The following is a 21,292-nucleotide window of genomic DNA, read 5'->3' as shown; positions in this document are numbered from 1 at the left end:
TGTCGAAGGCTGCATGCACCTTTTCACCTTTTTTTTCTGTGCGCCTATCACCGTCTCATATTACAAGGCTGTGCTGCTCATGTGCTCGCCATGCTTGTTATTTGGTTTTCTTTTCCAAGGCTATACACACTTGGTCACTACACCACATTTTCTTTGTTCTGCTCTCTGCGTCTCTCCAAGGCTGTAATCAGCGGTCAGAAGTGGTTGTATCTCCACTTTCTTTTCTGTTCTCTTTCTTTTTCCTTTGACTCCTCCGCTGGCTGAAGCTGTCTCAATGATCAGCTACTCAAAAAACTAGCTCTCTGTGTTGGATTTTGATTTAATTGCCTTTATTTTCTTTCCTTGCTTCTTTTTATTCCTCCTACCTTCTTGTGCTTTCATGTCCTGCTGACAAATAGAGGAATAACCAAAACAATGACACAGCAGACCTTTACTAAGCAGTGATTTCTGTAATACAGCACAATACTGCAAACAATGACAAATTGGAAAAAACTGTATTTTTAAATGCAGTTTCTCCCACCTCATCCTTTAAGTACTACTATGGCCTCATGAGAGTCAGGGAAACCCTTTTATCATCATCATCATCATCATCATCATCATCATCATAATCATCACTGTCCCACTTGGGTTTAACTGATATGGGCTTTTGAAGGCCAGTACTGGTACTTGTAGACTTAAGTCATTGAAATCTACTTGCATTCAAAGCTTATTGATTTCTCCCTTTTTGGCCAACATGGGACGCTAAAATTTTGTAATGAAAGTCGGACTAATTTACTGGTTCTTTCAGTGTTATGATCTCTTAAAGGCAGCAGGACTCATTATACCTATTCATTGGCAGGGAGACCACTGGGATACAGTTACGGCCTTTAAATGAAGAGCTAATTAAAAATATATGTCTTTTAAATAAATTATTTTTAGTATATTTTTTGGAGTTTCTCCTTAATTAGACAGCTGAACGTACAGAGAAACTTTTTTGCAGGTTTTCAGACTGATCTTTTTTGCAAATTGGTGCTTTTTCATCTTCACTCTGTTGATGAACTTCTTCGTGATATATCGCATCTGTATGTCCTGGCTGATGAGTTGTGATTCCTTTCCGTTCAGTTGGGAGAGGGTGAAAGACATAGTTCTCATTGAACTAAATTAGTCTTGTTTTTGTTTGCAGTAATGGGTGACTAAAGAGAATTTTAAATTCCAATATCTCTCTTTCTGTGTTCACTGTCTCACTTTCTCTCTCCGGGTATCGATGCTGGCTCTAAATCAGTTTTTGCAGCACCACATCTGTGTTTACACTGGGTTACATCATCAATTCCCCTTGTTTGGCCTCTGTGGTAAATGAGATATACCTTGAGATACCACAGCGAAGAGCTTTGCAATGTCAAACATGAAGGGGAATTTCACCACAGCCACCTTTTGAAAAATTATTGGGCTTGCCAGCTGGAATTGAAATGAGGTTGTTCGGCGCCAGGATTATTGAACATCGCCGCATGCGTTGCAGTGGCCCTTCATCCCATCTCAGTATCAGCCACGATAAAAGTTTTACAATGGAGTAGTCATGGAAGAAACTAAAAGATTTAGCAAAAGAGTAATTTAATTGTTCTCAGTCTTAAGGTGGTAGAAAAATCAAACATTGCACTTTTAATCAAATGTGTATGTGTTTTTGTACAATATATAGTATGTAATGACTCAAGGCGGCCAACAGCGTAAACAACAAACTGACTGAGACAGCCTCAAATACAGTGCTGCTTACAATTTGATGTATACTCAGTGCAGCTCTGTTGTTTTTTTAATTGACAGGGCACACCAGCAGAGGTCATGACGGGGGTGGGGTGGCGCAGGACGGGGTAGGGTGGGGTTGCGGAGGGAGATATTAAGACAAAGTTACTGCGTGAGGTGTTTTTGAAACTATGGGGATGTAGTTATTGTAGTTTTGCCTGGTGATTTGGCCCGTTTAGTCAGGAGTTGTAGCAGCAGCAGAGGCTTTGACACACAGCTCATGGACACAGTCGAGGTAAATGAGCCACTTCTTCTCTGAGTCGTAACTCAGTCAAATCTGAAAACACCGACATGACACATATACTTTTAGACTCAGTGTGACTTGAACCTTCTGAGAATATTATTATTGCTAATGTCCATCCTGGATAAAAGTCCATAAATCCACTTAGATATCATACAAAAAAGCTCGTTATAACTCACATTTATAAGTTTTCTTCTGTATCAAAGTAATCCAGTGATAATTGTCTGTACATTGCAAACAGGAACTGCTAATAGCTTATTTGGCATACTTTTGTGTTTAAACCTATGAGAACCCACTGAAATCAGTTTTAGTGTGCAGCACGCATTACATTTATTTATGAGAAAGGGTTTCCCTGGCTCAAAGAGAGACTGATGTTGCACCTCACCAGTGACCCTGAACTGTGATTTATTTTTTAAAATGGAAATAAATTTTAAACAGAGGCCTGCTCTTATGAATCTCATACCTGTATAATAGTAAGAAGTGATATGGTCTTAAAATGTGTTTTAATTTACATAAAATAGGGGCTGTAACTTGTCATAGTAGAGAGAGAACAAGTGTATTTAATAACATTAATTATGGTTCTGTTCCACTTATGTGATACGTTAAAGGACCAGTGTGTAGGATTCAGTGGCATCTATCAGTGAGGTTTTAGATTGGAACCAACTAAATACCCCTCCCCCAAACCCTCCCTCCACTGAAATGTGTAGAAGACGGATTAGGAGGTCGCAAAACCATAAATACAGATTGAGGATAGGTGTGTTTTGAAATTTTAATGAAAAAGAAAACAGTAAGACATTTATAAGAACAGCACAAGGTTCTGTCCCTTTTTTTTTTCAGCATCTGCTGTTCCCACGGGCACCCACTGATGCATTCAGGTGAAAATGAATGGTTAACAGGGAAACTAGTTGATCCGTAATACTGGCACTCTGACTCTCCACTCCATCAGCGGTCCCTTTTTCCTGCAGTGGTTGTTCCGTATTCTGTGGTTCCGATCTGACAAACTCACCGCATGTTGTCGGTAACATGAATTATGCTTTTAATGGCACTAATTACCTAAACCATCGTCCTGTTACATTGTCTGTTCACCTAGTGCCACCCTGCATTGATTCCACCGTTGTGATCACTGTTGTCAGAGATGCAGTTACTGCAGTGCCAGTGACCGTTTTATTATTGCCTGTTCGGTGAGATTTTGTTGAAGGTGGCATAGAATTTGAGCAAGGCCTTTAAATTCTCTTTCCAGGAAAATCTTTCAAGAGTGCAAATGTGAGCATATATAATTAAGTATGTGTGTATATTTGTAGCCTCCGCATACTGTTCTACACTGTCACACTGCGTGAGCCTTTTCCTCCCTGTCCTATATGTTCTGTGTCTATGATGTAGAGGTTGTGCTCTATTCCTCATCTCTGCCGCAGGCCAGCACAGCTTTCAGCTTCAGTCTGTGGTGATGGAAGTTTATATTGACCCATAAATTAGCTCTACTGCTCTACCACATCCAACAAACTGCTCTCAGAAATGACTCTGTTCCCTGTTAGCTGGGGATGTGATGAGGAAAGCCAGAGAACCTTTTTTTTTTTTTTTAACCCACCTCGAGCACACATCGCACTGATTCCATATATGAGTTTTGCTTGTTTTAGTGTTTTGTGAGGTTGCTCATCATACAGTTTGTTTTCCTGATCATGGCTAAAATACTGTATATGTGAGTACAGGGCAGAGTGGTGTTGATTGTCTTTTTTTGTTCAGTTTACTGTACGCACCGTACTCAGGTTACTCAGGTGATTCCCAGATGTGCCTCTTTACACACACAACCAGGGAATCCTGCATACTGTTGCTCTCCTCTATCGCAAACATGAGACACCACTAGTCTCACCACACCAGGGGGCAGACTCACATGCACAACTGCACTTCCCACAGTGAATTTGATGACAAAAGCCTGAGCAGTGTGCTACTCTACATTGTATGCGAAGTACAATGAGCTAGTAAGGATGGATGCTATATGCGTATAGCATTATTGGTTGAGTGTGTTTTCAGACATATTATGCTTTTGCATTGGGCAAGATGATAGGATTCATCTTTCATAGCCCATCCAAAGTCATATGTATAGTATTACCTGTCAGACTCTGCCTTTTTAGTATCAGTCACACACACAAAAAAAAGCACTTAAGTCTGATATGCATATATGTTCTTAAAAGCTAAAAAAATGCAGGAGGTAAAACTCTCCATTGTGCCTTGTAGTGTAAAAGTGTAGCGAGTGGCAAGTTAATTATATTGTTCCTTATCAGGTTAAAAAGGAGGGCACGGACAGATTTACTATGAGATTAGCCTATTACTAAATGGTCAGTGGCTCCAAGGGCTAAATTTGGACGCCCTGCAGTACACAACGTTTATCAGATGTTGGAGCAAGGCTGGTGTCTTTAGACTTGATTTATAGTCCTGCGTCAACGGCTCAGGAATGCCGGACAAATTTGCATTTGTGATCAAGCAAATTAATTTTCAGTACAACATCGAGGCACTGCTGTCTATCACAAACTGAATGAAAATCTACATTTTGGGTAGCCTTCATAATCAATTATGCACGACACGCCATGTATGTATTATTTCACAGAATTCCTTTGACACGGTGGACTTAAAGGGAGGGATGTAACCTTTGCTGAGCAGTGGCCACTGTGGCCACAAGTGACAGATAACAGGATAATAGTGAATGCTGAAACGTAGGGTCACAGTCGCAAGGGTAAAGGAGAGTCATTAAGTCAGTAGACTGACTCAGTAATGTCAGTTTCACATCAATATCTATCTAAATATTTCAGTAACATCAGCAACCATAAGCAACTTTTCATACCAGACCAAGTACGACTGTATCAGCAGAACTCCTTAGCGAATTTACTTGAGCAAGGTGTCTTTTATTAATTATGAATTCAAATTTTCATTTGTCAGCGGAAGACTGTGATATTTTGTCTTTTAAAAGTTACATGGTTTGGCTTTAAATGTAGTGTATCTTAACTTTCTCTTACATTTTACCATCCACATTCACTCTGCTAATAAATGTAGGAATGTTATGTAACAACTCAATATTTGAACGTTTGCTTCATGCGCTGTCTCTCACCCCAGCCTCTCTTTTCAGCTAGAAATGCATTGAGATAATGAAACAAGACACCTTTGAAATGCCGTTACCAAATTACTTAAACTAACTTTGGACGGAGTCGTGTTTGTTTGGTTGGGAATATGTGAAGCTTTCATATCAGCAAACCCGACTGGTGTTTTGATCTCAGCTGCTTTAGATCACCTCTTGAAAGCCACTAGAAAACGCACGTCATACCTTGATGCATTTGCCGCGCAGTTCACTGGTGTATCTCTGATCTGTTGACCAAACAGACCAAATCTAATACACATTTATACCAACTTTTAAATAGGTTAATGCTAACTTAAGCTAAGCTACAGTCTACACTCAAAATCTGTTGTATTTAAGACATTTTAGAATTCAAATCAGACAATTATTCACAAGCAAATACCCAAGAGACAGATGTCCTCTCCGTCCTTTGTACTGAACCAGTTGAATCTCCAAATCCCCAGTTATTAGCGTAGTTGTGGTCCCTTAATAATCCACGTTGACCCAACAGCCAACACGGGTTTTTCCAAGTTTCCTAACGTGTGAGTGTTCTCAAAAACCCTGAAGTATCCCTTTAGCAGACTCCTGATAAGTAATTTAGAGAAACACGCAGTAATGATGTGAAAAGCTCCAGAAGAGCTAACTAAGAAAACAAAAGGATCCCCTTTTCTCTACATCCGTCTCTCCTGTCGTTGATGATTGATCTTCCTCTGGCTGGAAAGCAGTGATTAGGACACTTTCATCAAGTTGTGTCTGCCCTTGACGACTCTTTCTTCTCCCCTCATCCCTCCATCGCCTACTTTCTTCACTCATCAATTACGGCGTTGTTTAATGAGCTTGCAAGTACAGCATGTACACTGTCCACCCCTCATCCTTACACCAGTGTCTGTGTCGCTCTCCTTCCCTTTGACACGTCATCTAGACTGTTTGTCCCCTTGTCCCCTGCTGTCTCTCACCCATCCCAGGCTCTGTACCATCCAGAGTCTCCATCTTTTCCCCTCTGACATTTGTCATCTATTCTCTCTCCGCTCCTCACTTGAAATGTCTCACTCTGCCCCAACCTCTTTAAATCTCTAACAGTAACATAATTCTAGCGTTATATCAGTCTGTGAAGGACACAAAGATGAGCTTTTGATGCATCACAGACCTCAGGTAACCCTGAAAAACTGCTAGTTGCATTTTGTTTTGCTAAGTCAAGGTTGTTGATAAACATCACTGCTAAATTATTGTCAAGTAATCTTCAGGACTAAGGCAGTAGATTTCAGCTAAATACTTGTTAGTAAGATCTTAATACTCAGACTGGTGAAACATAAGCTCTATGTAACGTCTCTGTTGGAGGTAACTTATGTGGTAATCTCTCTGAGACCATTTCAATTTTCTCCGGTTTTAAGCTCTCATCGATGATATTTTATTTGATTTTATTTATTTATTTTTTGCATCCCTGGTGTTAAGCTCTCGTAAAGTATGTTTGTGTTATGTCTGAAAAAAGGAAACAAAGTGTGTTAAGACTTTTCTATATAAAAAAAAAAGTATTGATTCTTTTTAAGAAAAATACCTGTAGGAGAAGAAGAAGAGGCTTTATACTGTAGATGCTGTTACTTCGGCCTCAGGCTAGATGACAGAATGAGTGACAGGTGTGTGGGTTTGAACTCTGAGCCATTGAGGGGGAGGAGGGTGTGACAAACAGTACGCTTGTTGCACAAAGGTGAGAAGTCACTTATTTTGTTGAGATTGAAAGTGCTGTTCAAAGTATTAACAACTTTATTATAAGAAACATAGAACATAGCATGGAAAATGGAAGCAGACATCAGGATCACGCAGGATGTTTGTCTTAGTTTAGCATGTTAGCATTAGCTTAGTCGTTAGTGTTAGCACGCTAAAATTTTCTAGTTAGCACCAAAGTCAGAGTACAGCTGAGACTGATGGGAATACTAACGTCTGGTGAATACAGTTAAGGCTGCAGCTAATAATCATAAATTAATAATCTGTCTGTTCACATCTTCAAATTCTTTGTTGTCTTTGAACAGGAGTTTGAAATCCAAAGATAATTTATTTACAATGATATAAAACAGAGAAATTCAGCAAATTCTCACATCTGAGAAACTGCAGTGAGCAAATGTTTTCGCATTTTTGTTTGATAAATAATTTTTTACTGTATATAAATTGTTACTGTTGTCACACTATATATTTAAGCCTGAATACGCCAACAAAAAAGTGGCTTGTCAATGGTTTTGCTGCAAATGATGTTCCTTTTGTGTCCTCCAAAATTTCAAATAAAAGAAGGCTGCGTTTCTGTGCTGCTTTGACTGGGTCTTTGGAGTGAGGTATGAGACAAGGGTAAGGAAACCCACTTAAATGGAGTGCAGATGTGTATGACGCAGCATGTAGAGTGTTGAATCTCTATCAGCTGATCATTAAACAGAAGAATATAAGAAGAATAAGATGGTTCTGGCTCTTTGGTTGTTTGTCTTCAAAGCACCTCACATTGTGTACTTGCTGTAAACCTACTTTAGATATGGAAGGTCGAGAAGTCTTTGTGAAAGCCTATAGCTGAGGACAGTTAATAAAGAAGAAAAGAAAAGAATGATTATTCATCCCTGTATACATTATCCCTGCATATGGCTGGAAGGAATAAATAGAGATGAGAGAGAGACGAGAGCATGGAGAGTGAGAAACAGAGTCTATTAGCGGCTATTAATTACCTCTGATTGGTATTCACAGACTAGACTGCTTCTGAGCCTCAGAGAGATCAATTCTCTACTCTGGACCTCAGTCCACACACACACACACACACACACACACACACACACACACACACACACACACACACACACACACACACTTGCTTAATTCCTTTGGCCTCTTGTTTTAACTCTTACTCACAGCTTTGCACACAAATTCTGCCTCTCCGGCCTACGAACACTTAATTATTCTACAGGAGTGTTAACATTTGTTCCAGCAAATTAAGGCCGTTTCATATTTGATACCAGCATGAGCTCCAAGCAGCATTGAAATGACACATGCAAACAGAGTAACATTAGGTCTTGTTGTTTGTAAAAACAAATCGTCATCATTTACGTGTCGCGTTGCTTTTAGCTTTAGGTTAAGTGTTCACCAGGCGGACGGATAGCCAATTTGGCATCCAGTATGAGGAGTCATACTCTGCAAATTATCTGTGTCATTAAAAAGCAATGTTGCCCCTTTGATATAAAGCCATTAGACGACCATCTCTTAATTGCCCTTCTGTACTCTTGACCTTTTCTGGGATGTGCATTATCAAACATTGTTTATGTTTTCATAGTAGGAGTTCACATATATGGTGGAATGAGCTGAATTGTAACTTGAAGGAAACTACTGCAGGTAATCGGACAGAAGTGTTGACTAGTGGGCATCTGGACATAGTTTCCAATGTTGTGTCTCGTTGTCGTTCACGCTAATGCCGCTCATTCAAGCTGAAAAAAGAAAACCCCTGACAACTGTCTTGCTTATTGTCACAGCAATGCAGGTAAATGCCAATTTGAGTATCAGTATGAGTCCCTTGTGCAGCAGGTGGGATATCTCAATTGGTATTGACAAAACAAGTCTTCAACTTTTTGCTGTTTAAATCAATCTGATCTGAAGGAATAGACTTTAAATTAGGCCACCTCTAGAGCCACTATAGCCTTTGATCCTTTTTCTCTCTTTTTATTTTCTTTGATGCGTCCACAAACACATGCTCAGTATGGGTCAGAAAGTCCAAGGCAATATCTGTGCGGCTTTTTAGCAGGCTGCTGCTGGTAGACAGGTAAGTAAAGTTCCAGGGTTCCCCCGTTGGTCCAAACAATGGACCACAGGATAGTGGAGTGAAGTTGGGGAAGGTTTTTCTTAAAAAAAAAACTATGCTTAAATCCATAGAAGCAGCTGAGAATAGATGAAGAACATTTCTATGTGGCTGCTGTTAATAAATTGATAAATGTGAGTTATACTGTATATACCCGTTTTTTCCCCATTATCTTTCCTCAGTGAATCCTATTGCTTTTACTGAAGCAATGACCCAGTTGCTCCACAAAAATCAATTGCCTCATCTTATGAATTCTGCAAAGCACATTTGAACATTTTCAGCATGAGATGCTAATCAATTTCCTGAATTGCATAAAGAAAGCATTTGTCTTACTGATTATGAGACAACAGGCCCCTGGACACATATCTGTTCCCAGGGGCCCGTTGGCTCATAATCGGTGCCCAGGACCTCCATCCTTTCTACACTGAAGCAAGACACCTAACGCTGAAAAGAGAAACAAAATAAACATTGCTAAGTCATTTGCAGTTGTTTTATATTGCTCTGTTTTCATTTTGCATCTCTTTGTAGATGTTTTTGCTTCTATTTGTCAAAGTTTTTTGTCGTTTTGTGGTCATTTTGTATCTCTACTTCTTTTTCATCACTTAGTGCTTTCGTGTCTTTTTGTAATCATTTTGTATCTCTTTGTTGTTGCTCTGTGTCTCTTTGTAGTTGTTTCAAACATTTTTGTAGTCCTTTTGCATTCCTTTGTGTCCCTTTGTGAACATTTTGCATAGGGGTCGGCCAATATGGTTCTTTCAAGATAATGATTATTAGTAATCAAGTAGACCGATAACCGATATCAGGATCCAATATAAATTTGCAGTAAAAATGAAAATCTTGGTGTCAAAATTTAGACTAACACAAACTCCAACACAAAACTTTGTTGAAATGCCTTTAAGCATATGTTTAACTAAAAGAGAACTTTTCAACATGATCTTAAAACAAAGACTGCAGGGAGCTCCCAGCAGCATTTCTTATAAAGTGAACTGAAAATTTGAATAAAAACATAAACAAATAAACAAAATAGCTGTATGTATTGAGGACTGCCTTCCCAGGTTTTGGTTGAGTGTAATACTCCCATACTGCACTTTTAGACCTTTTCTTTAGTCCATCCCTCTATAATGGGGGTGTGTGTGTGGGGGGGGGGGTATATGCTGGCTGACCTATGTTTGACGCACGATTATGCTTCATGTCAATAAATGAACTTCGCTATCGCATTCAAGTCAGCTCTACGAGACTCAACATTAGTTTATGTTATTATGACCATTGGCTACCTATAACATTTAAAAACACCGACTCATATGGGCTAGTAATATTACATTCACATTATGGTAGCTAAAATAACCTCCAGTTGCATAATTTTCATTACCGAAATAAAACAAGTAGACGATTGGTATGTTTATTGCTATATCTGCTGCCTTACTTCTGAAAGACAGCTCCACTCACTCACCGCTGCTGCTCCAGTCTGCAAATGCGGTCCTCTGTGCCCTTCTGTGGCACAGTATCCTTCAGTGTTGATAGGCTGTTACTCGCGAGCCAAAGTAGTGCCAAAAGTTTTATCGGATGAAGATAACAATTCCGATAATCGTAAAAGAGCTGCATATTCGATCTAATAATCGGCCAGAAGGATAATTGGTTGACCTTCATTTTTTGCAGCCCTTAGTAGCTATTTTACCTCTCGTTATGGTAGTTTTGCATTTCTCTGTGTTCATTTTGCATCTCCTTGTGGTAGTTTTGCTTCGCTTTCTGGTCATTTTACGTGTTTTTGTTGTTGTTTTAATTGACTTTTGAACAAGAAACCCTTGACTGCTTGTCCCCCTGGGCCTTTGCCTGGTAGGCCTATTCAGTAATACATCCATGTCAATATCTCTTTCCCATGCGTTGCTAGTTTTCAGCTCTACATCCAGTTGTATATTGGATCTCCATTGTCTCCAGTCTTTCATAAAGGCAGAGTGTGGAGAACTTGAAGAGGCTGAGTGAAGAAATGCAGAATTAAACATCTCAGAGCAAGTTTGTTGTCAAGAATCTCCCCTGTCATCTTGTCATAGTTAGCTTTCATCCTCAGGAATGAGCTACAGACAGCAATAATAGGCTGTCACCGACAAAGAAACTGTGGCAGCAAGGATATGCTGATATGAGAGGGGCAGGAAAAAAATAAATCCACTGAGAATAAAATGCCTTTCAGTCATTTTTCTACGGGACCCCTGTTTTCTTGTCATAACTGGAACTGGTACTAATCAGATATTTTTGCTGCCAGACAGGTTTTCATCCCTTGGAATCAATTAGAGCGTGTGTTCATACTGCACTACTTTTCAAGATAGCAAGGCTCAACAGAAGCTTTTAGAAGCAATTGTCCCTTTGCCATGTGACTAGTTAAAAAAACAAAAATAAAAAACAGTTTGAACCATCGTGTTCTTTCACAGAAATTGTGAGTGTTTCCATTAAAAAAAAAAAAAAAAAAATGTTCCTGTCATGCGAGATGTGGAAGAGGGACTGTCAGCAAGCACTTCCACTCTATTGTAAATGAAATTGTTGCTTTGAAGAGAGGTCTGTGGTGGGCAGGCAGCTTTAACATAGCAGAAAATTAGCCAGGGCACTCTCACAAGGGCTTGTGGAAAATGATGAGAGATTTAAGAGAGCGAGGGAGGTTTGGGGGGGGCGGGGAGATGGAGAGAAAGTCGATGAATGAGGGGAGGGGGAAGAGAGGTTGGCGAGAACAGGGAAGAGAAAGAGAAGGAAGCGGTTAGATCTAGAAGGACTAAACAAATACAGAGAGAAAGGAGGGAGAGAAAGTGAAAGAAAAGATGAAGATGATTACTGGCTAAGGTGACAGATGAACAGAGAGATGAATTGATGCAGCATAAAGTGAATGCAAAGAAACTGGAAGAGAGGGGAGCTCTGATCAGTGTGTATGTTAACAGTCTAATCATGAAGACAAAGAACTGCTGTAGCTGCTCTGAAGGCTTCATCCTACTAATGCAGCAGGAGCAAAGGCAATCTTGCACCTTTGTGCACCTTTGAGTGTGTGTGAGTGTGAGTGTGTGTGTGTGTGTGTGTGTGTGTGTGTGTGTGAAAGAGAGAAAGTGAATTTCCTTTGCTGCAAGACTAAGCGTGTAGCTTTCTTCCCCTTATCAGTGACATGCTCATTGATTACAGTGATGACTGCTGTTCGATTGGTCCCTAGTGATGAATGAGCCCCAGCCCTATTTCCCCTGAGACTCGCACGTACACAAGCGAACACACACACACACACACACACACACACACACACACACACACACACACACACACACACACACACACAGACTTTTTGATCATTACACGATTCTGCTTTGCTGTCTTCCATTCTAAAAAATTACAAAATGACCTAGCAGGAGAAGCAAAACAAAGTGAATGTTTTTTTATTTTTTTATTTTCTGTGTGTGTGTGTTGTGTGTGATGCACATCCAAGGTTCCCTCACCCCAATTTGAGCCATTTTCCTGCAGCTGAAATTGCCTAGTTTTCCACATGGCCACACAGCTCCACAACACTGAGTGAGTTAGTGAAGGCAAGTTGGCAACTCTGCAAGAGAGGACTGACAGAATTTAGCCAATAAACTAAAAAAAAAAAAAAGTAAAAAATTAAGCACACACTAATCTGTTTTTCCTGGGTTTGTGAATCTTCTGGATTTTCAGACTCAAATTCTCAAAAAAAAAGAAAGAAAGAAAGAAAGGAAAATGCTTGAAATGTGTGCATATCAAGTGAGTGTGGCTGTTCCAAGCTTAAAGTGTGAGAATTTACTGAATATCTTCTTTGAAATCAAACAGATTGTCATAGCCTGGTTTGCCTTGCAGGAATTGTTAAATTCTTTAGTCTTTTTAGTGATTCCTTATTAATCATTGAGAAACACAAAATGACTAAATGAAGCTGCTTAGCCCCAGGAAATGACCGGTTTTACACTCAAGAAATTTACTTACACATTTAAAAGGGAGAAAAATCATTTTGACATTCAGTAACACAACACATAGAGAATATGCCCTGTAAAAAGGATACTGATTAAAGTTACAACATATCTGTTGAACATGGCAGTAATATGTTTTCTTTACCTGTCACAAGTCATTGTGTGGCGCAATCTGGACCAGCCTGTGTGCTTCGTGGACCTGCTGAGGATCAGATGTAGGGAAATGAGCTGACTGTGGTCAGTCTTGTGTCTGCTCTGCTGCTGCGCGACTCCTCTGTTTATGTGCCTCACTCAGGACAAACACACGATGATCTAATCTTATCCATATTAATTTGTCCGCAGCTAACTTTGTTGTTTTTTGTTGTTTATAGTTTTACTCCTGAGAGGAGGAGTGGGCATCCTTTGTATCAGTTTAACGAACAGTGAAGAGTGTGCATGCTTGTGTGTTATGGCTTGTCAGGCATGCTAACTAGTTTCCTGATAGCATCACAAATTAGCATTTGTTTTTTGTTCTTTTTTGTTCTTTTTTTTTTTTTTTTTTTAATCGTTATCTAGGAAAGCTTCTCACAGCCCTCAGGTCTAGTGGTGATCTAGCCACCAGAGAAAGGAACAGCTCAAAATCTGCTTTAAAATCATAGGATGTTCTTCACTCCAGACTCCAAGAGAGAGCAGGGCACTTAACACACAACTTTTTTGAACATTGACTAGGAAGGAGATTGGAGTTGTAGAAAGATTTTGTCGGATGTTCCACCCAAGGTCTTGAAGAAATCATTTTTCAACAAAGCAAGATCCAGAATACTCAGATAGAGTGAAGCAGGTGTCTGTGTCTGTATTCATAATGAATGTTTCTGCAATGCTTTGCAACTTAAGGCACAAAAACAGAGTGAGCCAATAGACATTACATGAGCAAACAGTATATGTAAAAAAAAAAAATCACAACTTATGTGAGCAAAGTCAGACTTGTCTGGCCAACAATAAACCTCATCACATTCATAGGAATAGGAGCTGTAATGTGTGTGCTGAACGTTTTCAATCATGACAATTGCTGACACATGTAACTCACCATTTATAGAACAAACACAGCTTGTGCAGAGGGGCAATGCTATGTTTGCAGGTCTTTCGCTGTGTTGTCGGTGCCTTTATTTTTGGTCAACTGAAATAATTTCACTACCATTACCTACACACGAATTTTGTCGGGTTGACATGCCCACCAAGCAGGAGCAAACATATTTCAAAGGTACCGCAACACATTGCCCAGTGTTGAAAAGAAACATTTCATCAACAGAGGGATGAAAATCCAATCGAGCGCACCCCAGTTTACCACTGGCTACGCCCACATTAAACGGTAATTGCCCCGAATGATCGTAATGAAAAACACAGTTTAAACAAAGTGATTTGGCTGTGCCCACGCAAGGTCACAGACAGACACACACTGACGTTGTATCATGATAAATTACAAACAATTTGTCCTCTGGTTTAGATAAGTATACGCTGACAAACACATCCAAGATTCTTATGTCTTCCAAACTCAGCATAGTGGGAGAGGGTGGAGTGGGTGGCCAAAAAACACAATTAATCCACAGCAGTTCTCTTTGGTGCACTGTGTGAAGCAATTAATCACACAGTGTAAGTGGTGAATGTGTGTGAAGTAAGCCAAGCCAGCCAGCAAAGGAGCAAAGGGCCCAAAACACCCTCTTTTATAATTTGCGCTCACCTCCCATTTATTTTTTCTTCCCTTTTGATTGGTGTCAGTGCGCACAGATCTAGTTACAACCTCAGCAGTTGCGACCTTGCTGAGGTTATAAGTTGATCGCTCGACTCCTGACTCAAAGCCAGTTGTTGGATAACAGTGGATAAACTGCTTCTGCAATAAATGATATTTGATTCAAACACACACCAACTCACACACATACACAGACACACACACACACAAACACACACACACACACACACACACACACACACACACACACACACACACACACACACACACACACACGGGCGGACAGCTTGGCACTGAGGCGACTCATGGTCCGGTCAGCATCAGTCAGCATCATCTTGACTTGTACAACCATTTGGTACACACACACACACACACATAGAGTATACTGGGTCCTTGCGGCATGGTTAAGATATATATAAGACTGTTACTGTTCGACATTGACTTGTCCTCACCTGTGCACGACCCTGGTATCACACTAATGCATGTGCATACACAAGCATGTACACATACGAGTGCGTGTACAGGCATTCACATTCAAACAGTGACTGCCGGTGTCTACTGCACTCTGCCGAGGGAATGACACAAAGATACACACACATACACACACACACACACTCTCACACACACACACACACTCTCTCCCACTCATGAACACACACATAATATCATTCAGGAGGCAGCTAGCCTGTCCACAGCTTTAACCTGTCTTTGTCTCTTCGGTTTGGAGTCAGCAAGATTGTTGACACCACGCACGCACACACACACACACACACACACACACACACACACACACACACACTCTCTCTCTGTCAGACTCAGATATTTATACTTAAATACATACATCCTCCTCTGTCTTATACAACTTTGAATGTGTAGATGCATCTAAACATAGGTATCTGTTGCCACTATTAAATAATTATTTTCCTATTAATATATGACATTTTAATCAATCAATATCATTTCCATGAGTGAGCAGTCATGTTCTGACTCAGTCTGACTTAAAAGAAGAGGCTGTGATAAAGTCAGCTGTCCCCCTTCAAGTCCTTTGTACTGTCCGTTTTATCCCTGTCTGTCGTCATCACCAACATTTAGCTTCTTTAATAAGCCAACCACAGTCAAAAAAAATGAAGTTTAGCTTTTTTCTCAAATTATATTTTCTATGTCTTCTATTCTTATATTTAGATAGGCAGGAAACCCGGGTTATTAATATGCATGACCTTATAAAAGATACATAAGAATTAAAAATTTTATTTTGAGTTTCAAGCCTTTTTTAATAGGCATATTGATAAAGAACTATAGCTAAATGTGTATTTCTTGATGGAATAACCTTCTTCGTGGGCTTTTGGTAATGTTTTGCTAAATAGTTGGAAGAGCATTTCTAAGCACTTCATAGAGTGATGATCGAAACTCTCTTGCGTCTAGTTTGGTTTACTAGGTCCTCACTAGGTTGAAGCTTAGGCTGAGTCCAGAATCACTCCCTCAGTCGCTCATTCACTACTTCCTCTATAATGAACTCTCATTAGTTCACTCAATAGTAAGAAGTAAATACTTTCAACCTCGGATTAATTTTCCAAAACTGAAACTCAGACGTTCACACCTGCTTCACGCTGTGATTGGCCAGCTGTAGGGAGATGAGGAAGGAGTTTAGGATTGAACCCTTCTCTCTAGCTCACTTTTTATATGAACAATATGATTTTGTGATTTTGGTCACAGATTAAATGTTAGGCTGAACACTGCTTAGATGCTAGGTTGTTCCGCTTGGTTCTTGTGGTGGTGAGCTTTGTAAAAATGTCATAATTTCTGTCAAAAAGTTGAAAGTGTTGTGACTTGAGGGAAGCTTCTAACTTAAAGTATGGAAGGATGTATGACTTCAAATACTGAGTGTGAGCTTTCCTCACCAGCCTTTAATTCTCTGTAGAAAAGAAAAAATGGAAAATCCGAATTATACGAAGGCTGATTGCTGTCAGAAGGAATAGGTGTCATCAATCATGTTTTGGTGCAGGTGTGTTCGAGCAAAGTGGCAGTAGATTACAGCGAACCTGTCCTTGTCTTTGCTTAATGTGTGCATTTGTATGTGTGGGAGGCCAATTAAAACCACTGAGTCACAGTTAGTTTTAATCACTGTAGCTGTCAAAGCATGAATAATACGGAAAAACTGTGGCTGAGCAAAAAGTGTATCTCGTATTGACTGGGTTTCATTTTGTACACCTTCATTTATACACTATATATGACAGCAGGCTCAGCTAAACATAATATATAGAATATGTTTTCATTCCGGTGTCAGTTTCACTTGGGTTCAATTAGGAGACTCATAACTCAAAACCTAGATCCTTTTTGAGACTTCCAGTAGAAGGAGACATAGGTGACCATTTTGATGCAAAATGCACGTCCGAAGGGTGAAAATTTCGGGATGTCAGTAAAAAGTTATGTTGTTCATGTCTAGAAAACCACTGCTGCACAGAGAGGTTAATGTCACTGATGACTTCACCGTCTCTAGCTATAACAGATATAACAAATATCAAAAGATGTTGTGCTAAAAACTTAAACGCTCAATTTTAAACCAATAAAGTTCAAAGTGGGACAGCCCGTTTAAAGTCTGAGTGAAGTAAAAAGTGTGACAGATTTGTAAGACTCCAAGGAGGAGTTGGTTTGAGCTTTCCTCCCAACTTTTTCCCGTTTTCTCCATGGGGGAAAACTATCTTCCATTTGTATGAATTATGTAAAAACCAGACAGTGGATCAGTACCAAAAGTCATATTACAATTGGATGTTTGTGATATTTTATGTGTATGGTGTAGTCCAGTAAAGAGTGGTGGTATAAAGAAATACTAAATATGAAAGATAGTCGTGTGTGACGCCCAGCAAGCACTGAAATGGAGATGATGATATTGATTATGATAATAAAAATAATATAATCCAGACAGCTGTAAGGGCTGTGACTGTCAGGTGTGTAATGGATAAACGATTCTGTCTCAACACACAAACTGGTTCAAAAGTACAGCATTTAATTTAGTTTCTTGATCTCTCTCTCTGTACGATTCTCTCTTTTCCCTTTGTATTCATATTTTTCTATCTCTCTGCCTCACCCTGCCCCTCGCCATCTCCCCTTTTCTTCTTCCTCTGACTGTTCCGCCTTAGCCTCCCTAACACCAATTATACTGTGTCAAATCCATGCATGTCAGTTTCCAGATCCCTAATCATCCCTTCTCTCTTTCATCTACAAATCCTTTGTTCCTCCCTCCTCCCCCTTTTCCCTTCTCTGTAACCTTTCTTCTTCGTTCCTCACCCTACCCCACCCCTCCGTCTGCTCCGTGTACACACAGCCCGTCCTCCTCATCCTCTTTCCATTTATCTCTAGCACATTTACCTCTCCATCTTCCTTTGATATTTTTTTTATTTCGTATTTCAATTTTATATCTCGGTCTTTCTCTCTCGCCCCTTTCAGAGATGAACTTCGTTACGTAAATGTGCTGACAATATTCCATATTGGTGTTCATGTCTGAGTACGCCCTCAAGTCAGTTTTCAGTAGAAGTGACAAAGGCAATCCTCCTAGGTTGGACCTTGTCATGCTGTTTTTTGTATAAGGGGTTGTCTACCTTGATGAGATTTTGCAGGTGCGCTGGGTTACACAAACAGTAGTAAGAGCCTGTTGCCTGGATCTCGGCGTCTACAATCTGGCTTTTGCTTCTTCTCTATTCTTTTCTAATGGTCTTCTACTATTCCTCCATAATGTGCTGACCAAATATCACAGAATATGTCCATTTTATGTTGTGTGTGGGGCAATGTGTAAGAATTGGGCAGCTGTCGAATTCATACTCCAAACAAATAAGGGGCGGCATACTACCAGGAAGCTGGGGTGTCAACCCCTATCGTAAGAAACAAGGAGATGCTCTCTCGTCCACACAGTTGTACATGTCAATCTGCTAATGTAATTGGTAGGTTGTTTTCTTTGGTTATTGTCAAGACTGACGACAACGAATTCACACACAGTCTGCCCAGTCAGAGAGGCGGGGAAGATGTAGTGGTTGCAGGAGTAAAGGGACCAGCCAAGAGAGGTTGAGGAACATTAGGGAGGGCAGCAGCATCAATAGCTGAGCTCGAGGAAAGAGTGGAGGAATGTCGCTGAGAGAGGATGGCCACTATACAGGTTTATAGCCTACTCGCAGTCACTACTTCTTCATCCTCTCATGTTGGACTGTAGGCAGACTGGACGCTACAGTGGACCCACTATCGCTTCTTGAGGTACAAAGTGCTATTACGAGACGGGACAGGCCGGGGCTAGCTGGATAGCATGCTAACTTCAGTAGATGCTGTATCTCTGCAACACAATACATGGACGTCTTTGACAACAACCTCAAAACTGTCACTTTTTCAGGTTCTGGTGATAATCTTAGTTAATTGTTGGATATTTTGACCTAAAATACTTACATATTGCCATAGTCATTATATTTTTGTTCTAAACATAAAACACATTTAAAAACTTACTATTGGATTACCACAGCAGACTGATCAGGATTTTTATACAATTCTCGATACATTTTATTTTAACATTGACAACTGGTGAATCTCTTTTCAATCATACATAGTCCATATGATCAACCATAAAGGAGGACCTATATATTGAATACCAAACAGCCATTACTTATACAAACAGATAATTCCAGCAATGTTACAGATCCCGCGTCTGAAAAGGGCTGGTCGCCCCCACCCCTGTCTGTTTCCCAGGCAGAGAAGACACATATGGGAAGGTGTGTGTGTTGTGACTGTAGTAGCAGGGGGGGCAGGGCTAAGAGAGGGAGAGAGAGGTTGAGAGAGGGTGAGGGAGGTAGGGGGAGGGGTTTGTTTATTTCTGTTTTTTTTTTTTTTTTTTTTATGGTAACTGCGTCTCCTGAGCCCACAGGGGAAAAAGAAGCAGGGAGACAGAGAGAGAGAGAGAGAGAGAGAGAGAGAGAGACGGGGACAGAGATGATGATGGAGAATGGGGGAAGATGGTTAGCAATATGAGCGGCCGCCAAGCGACAGGAGACACACGCGGCAAAGGAGAGAGGGATGGATAGACACATGGACGGATAGAGGCAGAGCGCGTGTCAGTCTACCGCTCGTCGCCTAAACAATGAATGTGCTGTGGTCACTGCCGGCAACGCATCGTCACGGCAACCGGAGCCAGAGGGGTGCGCACTGAGCGAGAATGGCAGAGAGGAGGAGGAAAGATGGAAAGAGAGATAGAGTCTTCCCCCAATAGATAGATCCTTCCTGTGTGTGTGTGTGTGTGTGTGTGTGTGTGTGTGTGTGTGTGTGTGTGTGTGTGTGTGTGTTTGTGTGTTTGTGTGTGTGTCTTAACGTGTATGAGGTTGTTCTCTCTAATTGATAATGTGTGTTTGTGTGTGGTCGGTGTGTGTTAGCAGCCAGGTGTCTGACACTATGATCTTCTGTAACCATCTAGGTGAATACAAGAAGGATGAGCTGCTGGAGGCGGCGAGGTGAGTACCAGAGTCTGCATGCTCTTTGTTTTCATTTCCATTTTCTCTCCTTTTTTTTGCCCTATCATTTTCCTACTTTCTTTCTTCCACCTGTTTAGTTCTTTGCCTCCCTCTCATCTCATTTCATTGCATACTTTCTTCTCTTTTCCTCTCCTTTTTTGGTTTCCCTTTCCCTCCCCTCTTGTTTCCGCTCTTCACTCTCTCTTCCTTGTCTCCTCTTCTCTTGTTTCATCTAATTTCCTCCTATTTGTTATTATTTTCTCCCTTTCTTCTTTTTTCCCTTTGTTTTCTCTTATATTCCCGTTTCCTGATTTCCCGTTCTTCCCTCTTCACTGTTGTTTCCTACCTCCCCTTCCTCTCTTCTCTGATCCACTTATGTTTTCTGTTTCCGGTCCTTGTTTCTTATCCTCTCCTCTCTTTTCTTTCTTTCTTGATTCCTTTCTTCCCTCACAGCTCCTTTGGTGTTCTTCATTTCCTGTCTTTTCCTCTCTCATATTTTCCCCCTGTTTCCTCTTCTTGTTTCTTCCACTCCTCTGTTGATATGTCTTTTTTCTATTTCTTGTTTCTGTTTTCTTTCATTTCCTTGCCTCTCTCCTCTCCCCTCCTTCTTCCTTCTTTCCTTTGCTTTCCTTTGCTTTACTTTCCTTCCCTTCCCTTCCCCCTTTTCACTTTCCTTTGCTTTCTTACCTTACCTTCCCTTTGCTTTCCCTCTCTTTGTTCCTCTTTAGCTTTTTTCTCTCTTTAGTAAATTTTCTCTCTACGTTTGTTTGAATTCCACCATTTGCTGACACCTTAAATTTTCCTTCCAACTTGCATTCAGTCTGTCATTTTTCTGCTCTCCCTGTGTGTCAGACTGTTTATCAAATGTTCTTTCTTTCCCTCCATCACAACCACACACACACATACACTGACACACACAGACACACTCTCAGCTCCTACACTAGACAGGTGTTTCAGATCCAGAGAGCTCAGTACATGTGGGTCAGGGACACTTCTGCATTTTGGAGGCATGTTATGGTTGCAGGCAGTGCATGTGGGCAGTCTGTGTGTGTGTGTGTGTGTGTGTGTGTGTGTGCGTGTGCGTGTGTGTGTTTCCATATTTTGCATGTGGAAACGGCATAGCTTTCGTTTGGGATTGTGAGTGGGTGGCTGAGCGCTCAATGCCTCAACAGCCCCCCACCTCCTCTCTTTCTTACATACACACACACACA

The 21,292-nt window shown here is 40.6% G+C and overlaps 1 protein-coding gene across 3 annotated transcripts in view; it reads left to right on the top strand.

Annotated features, from left to right (window-relative positions):
- Positions 1–21,292, top strand: part of tnksa (tankyrase, TRF1-interacting ankyrin-related ADP-ribose polymerase a) — an 81,855-nt gene that overhangs the window by 8,786 nt on the left and 51,777 nt on the right. For all 3 annotated transcript variants that reach the window (XR_005709692.1, XM_040157503.1, XM_040157504.1), the window contains exon 5: positions 20,045–20,081. Coding sequence is in view for 2 of the 3 variants with exons in the window: in XM_040157503.1 (XP_040013437.1) it covers positions 20,045–20,081 (37 nt within the window). In the remaining variant the exon portion in view is untranslated. The remainder of the gene's footprint in view (positions 1–20,044; positions 20,082–21,292) is intronic.

Source organism: Xiphias gladius, chromosome 20, assembly GCF_016859285.1.
Source record: "Xiphias gladius isolate SHS-SW01 ecotype Sanya breed wild chromosome 20, ASM1685928v1, whole genome shotgun sequence".
Lineage (NCBI taxonomy): Eukaryota > Metazoa > Chordata > Actinopteri > Istiophoriformes > Xiphiidae > Xiphias > Xiphias gladius.
Note: the sequence above shows the minus strand (reverse complement) of the source record. Positions and strands in the feature narration are given on the sequence as shown.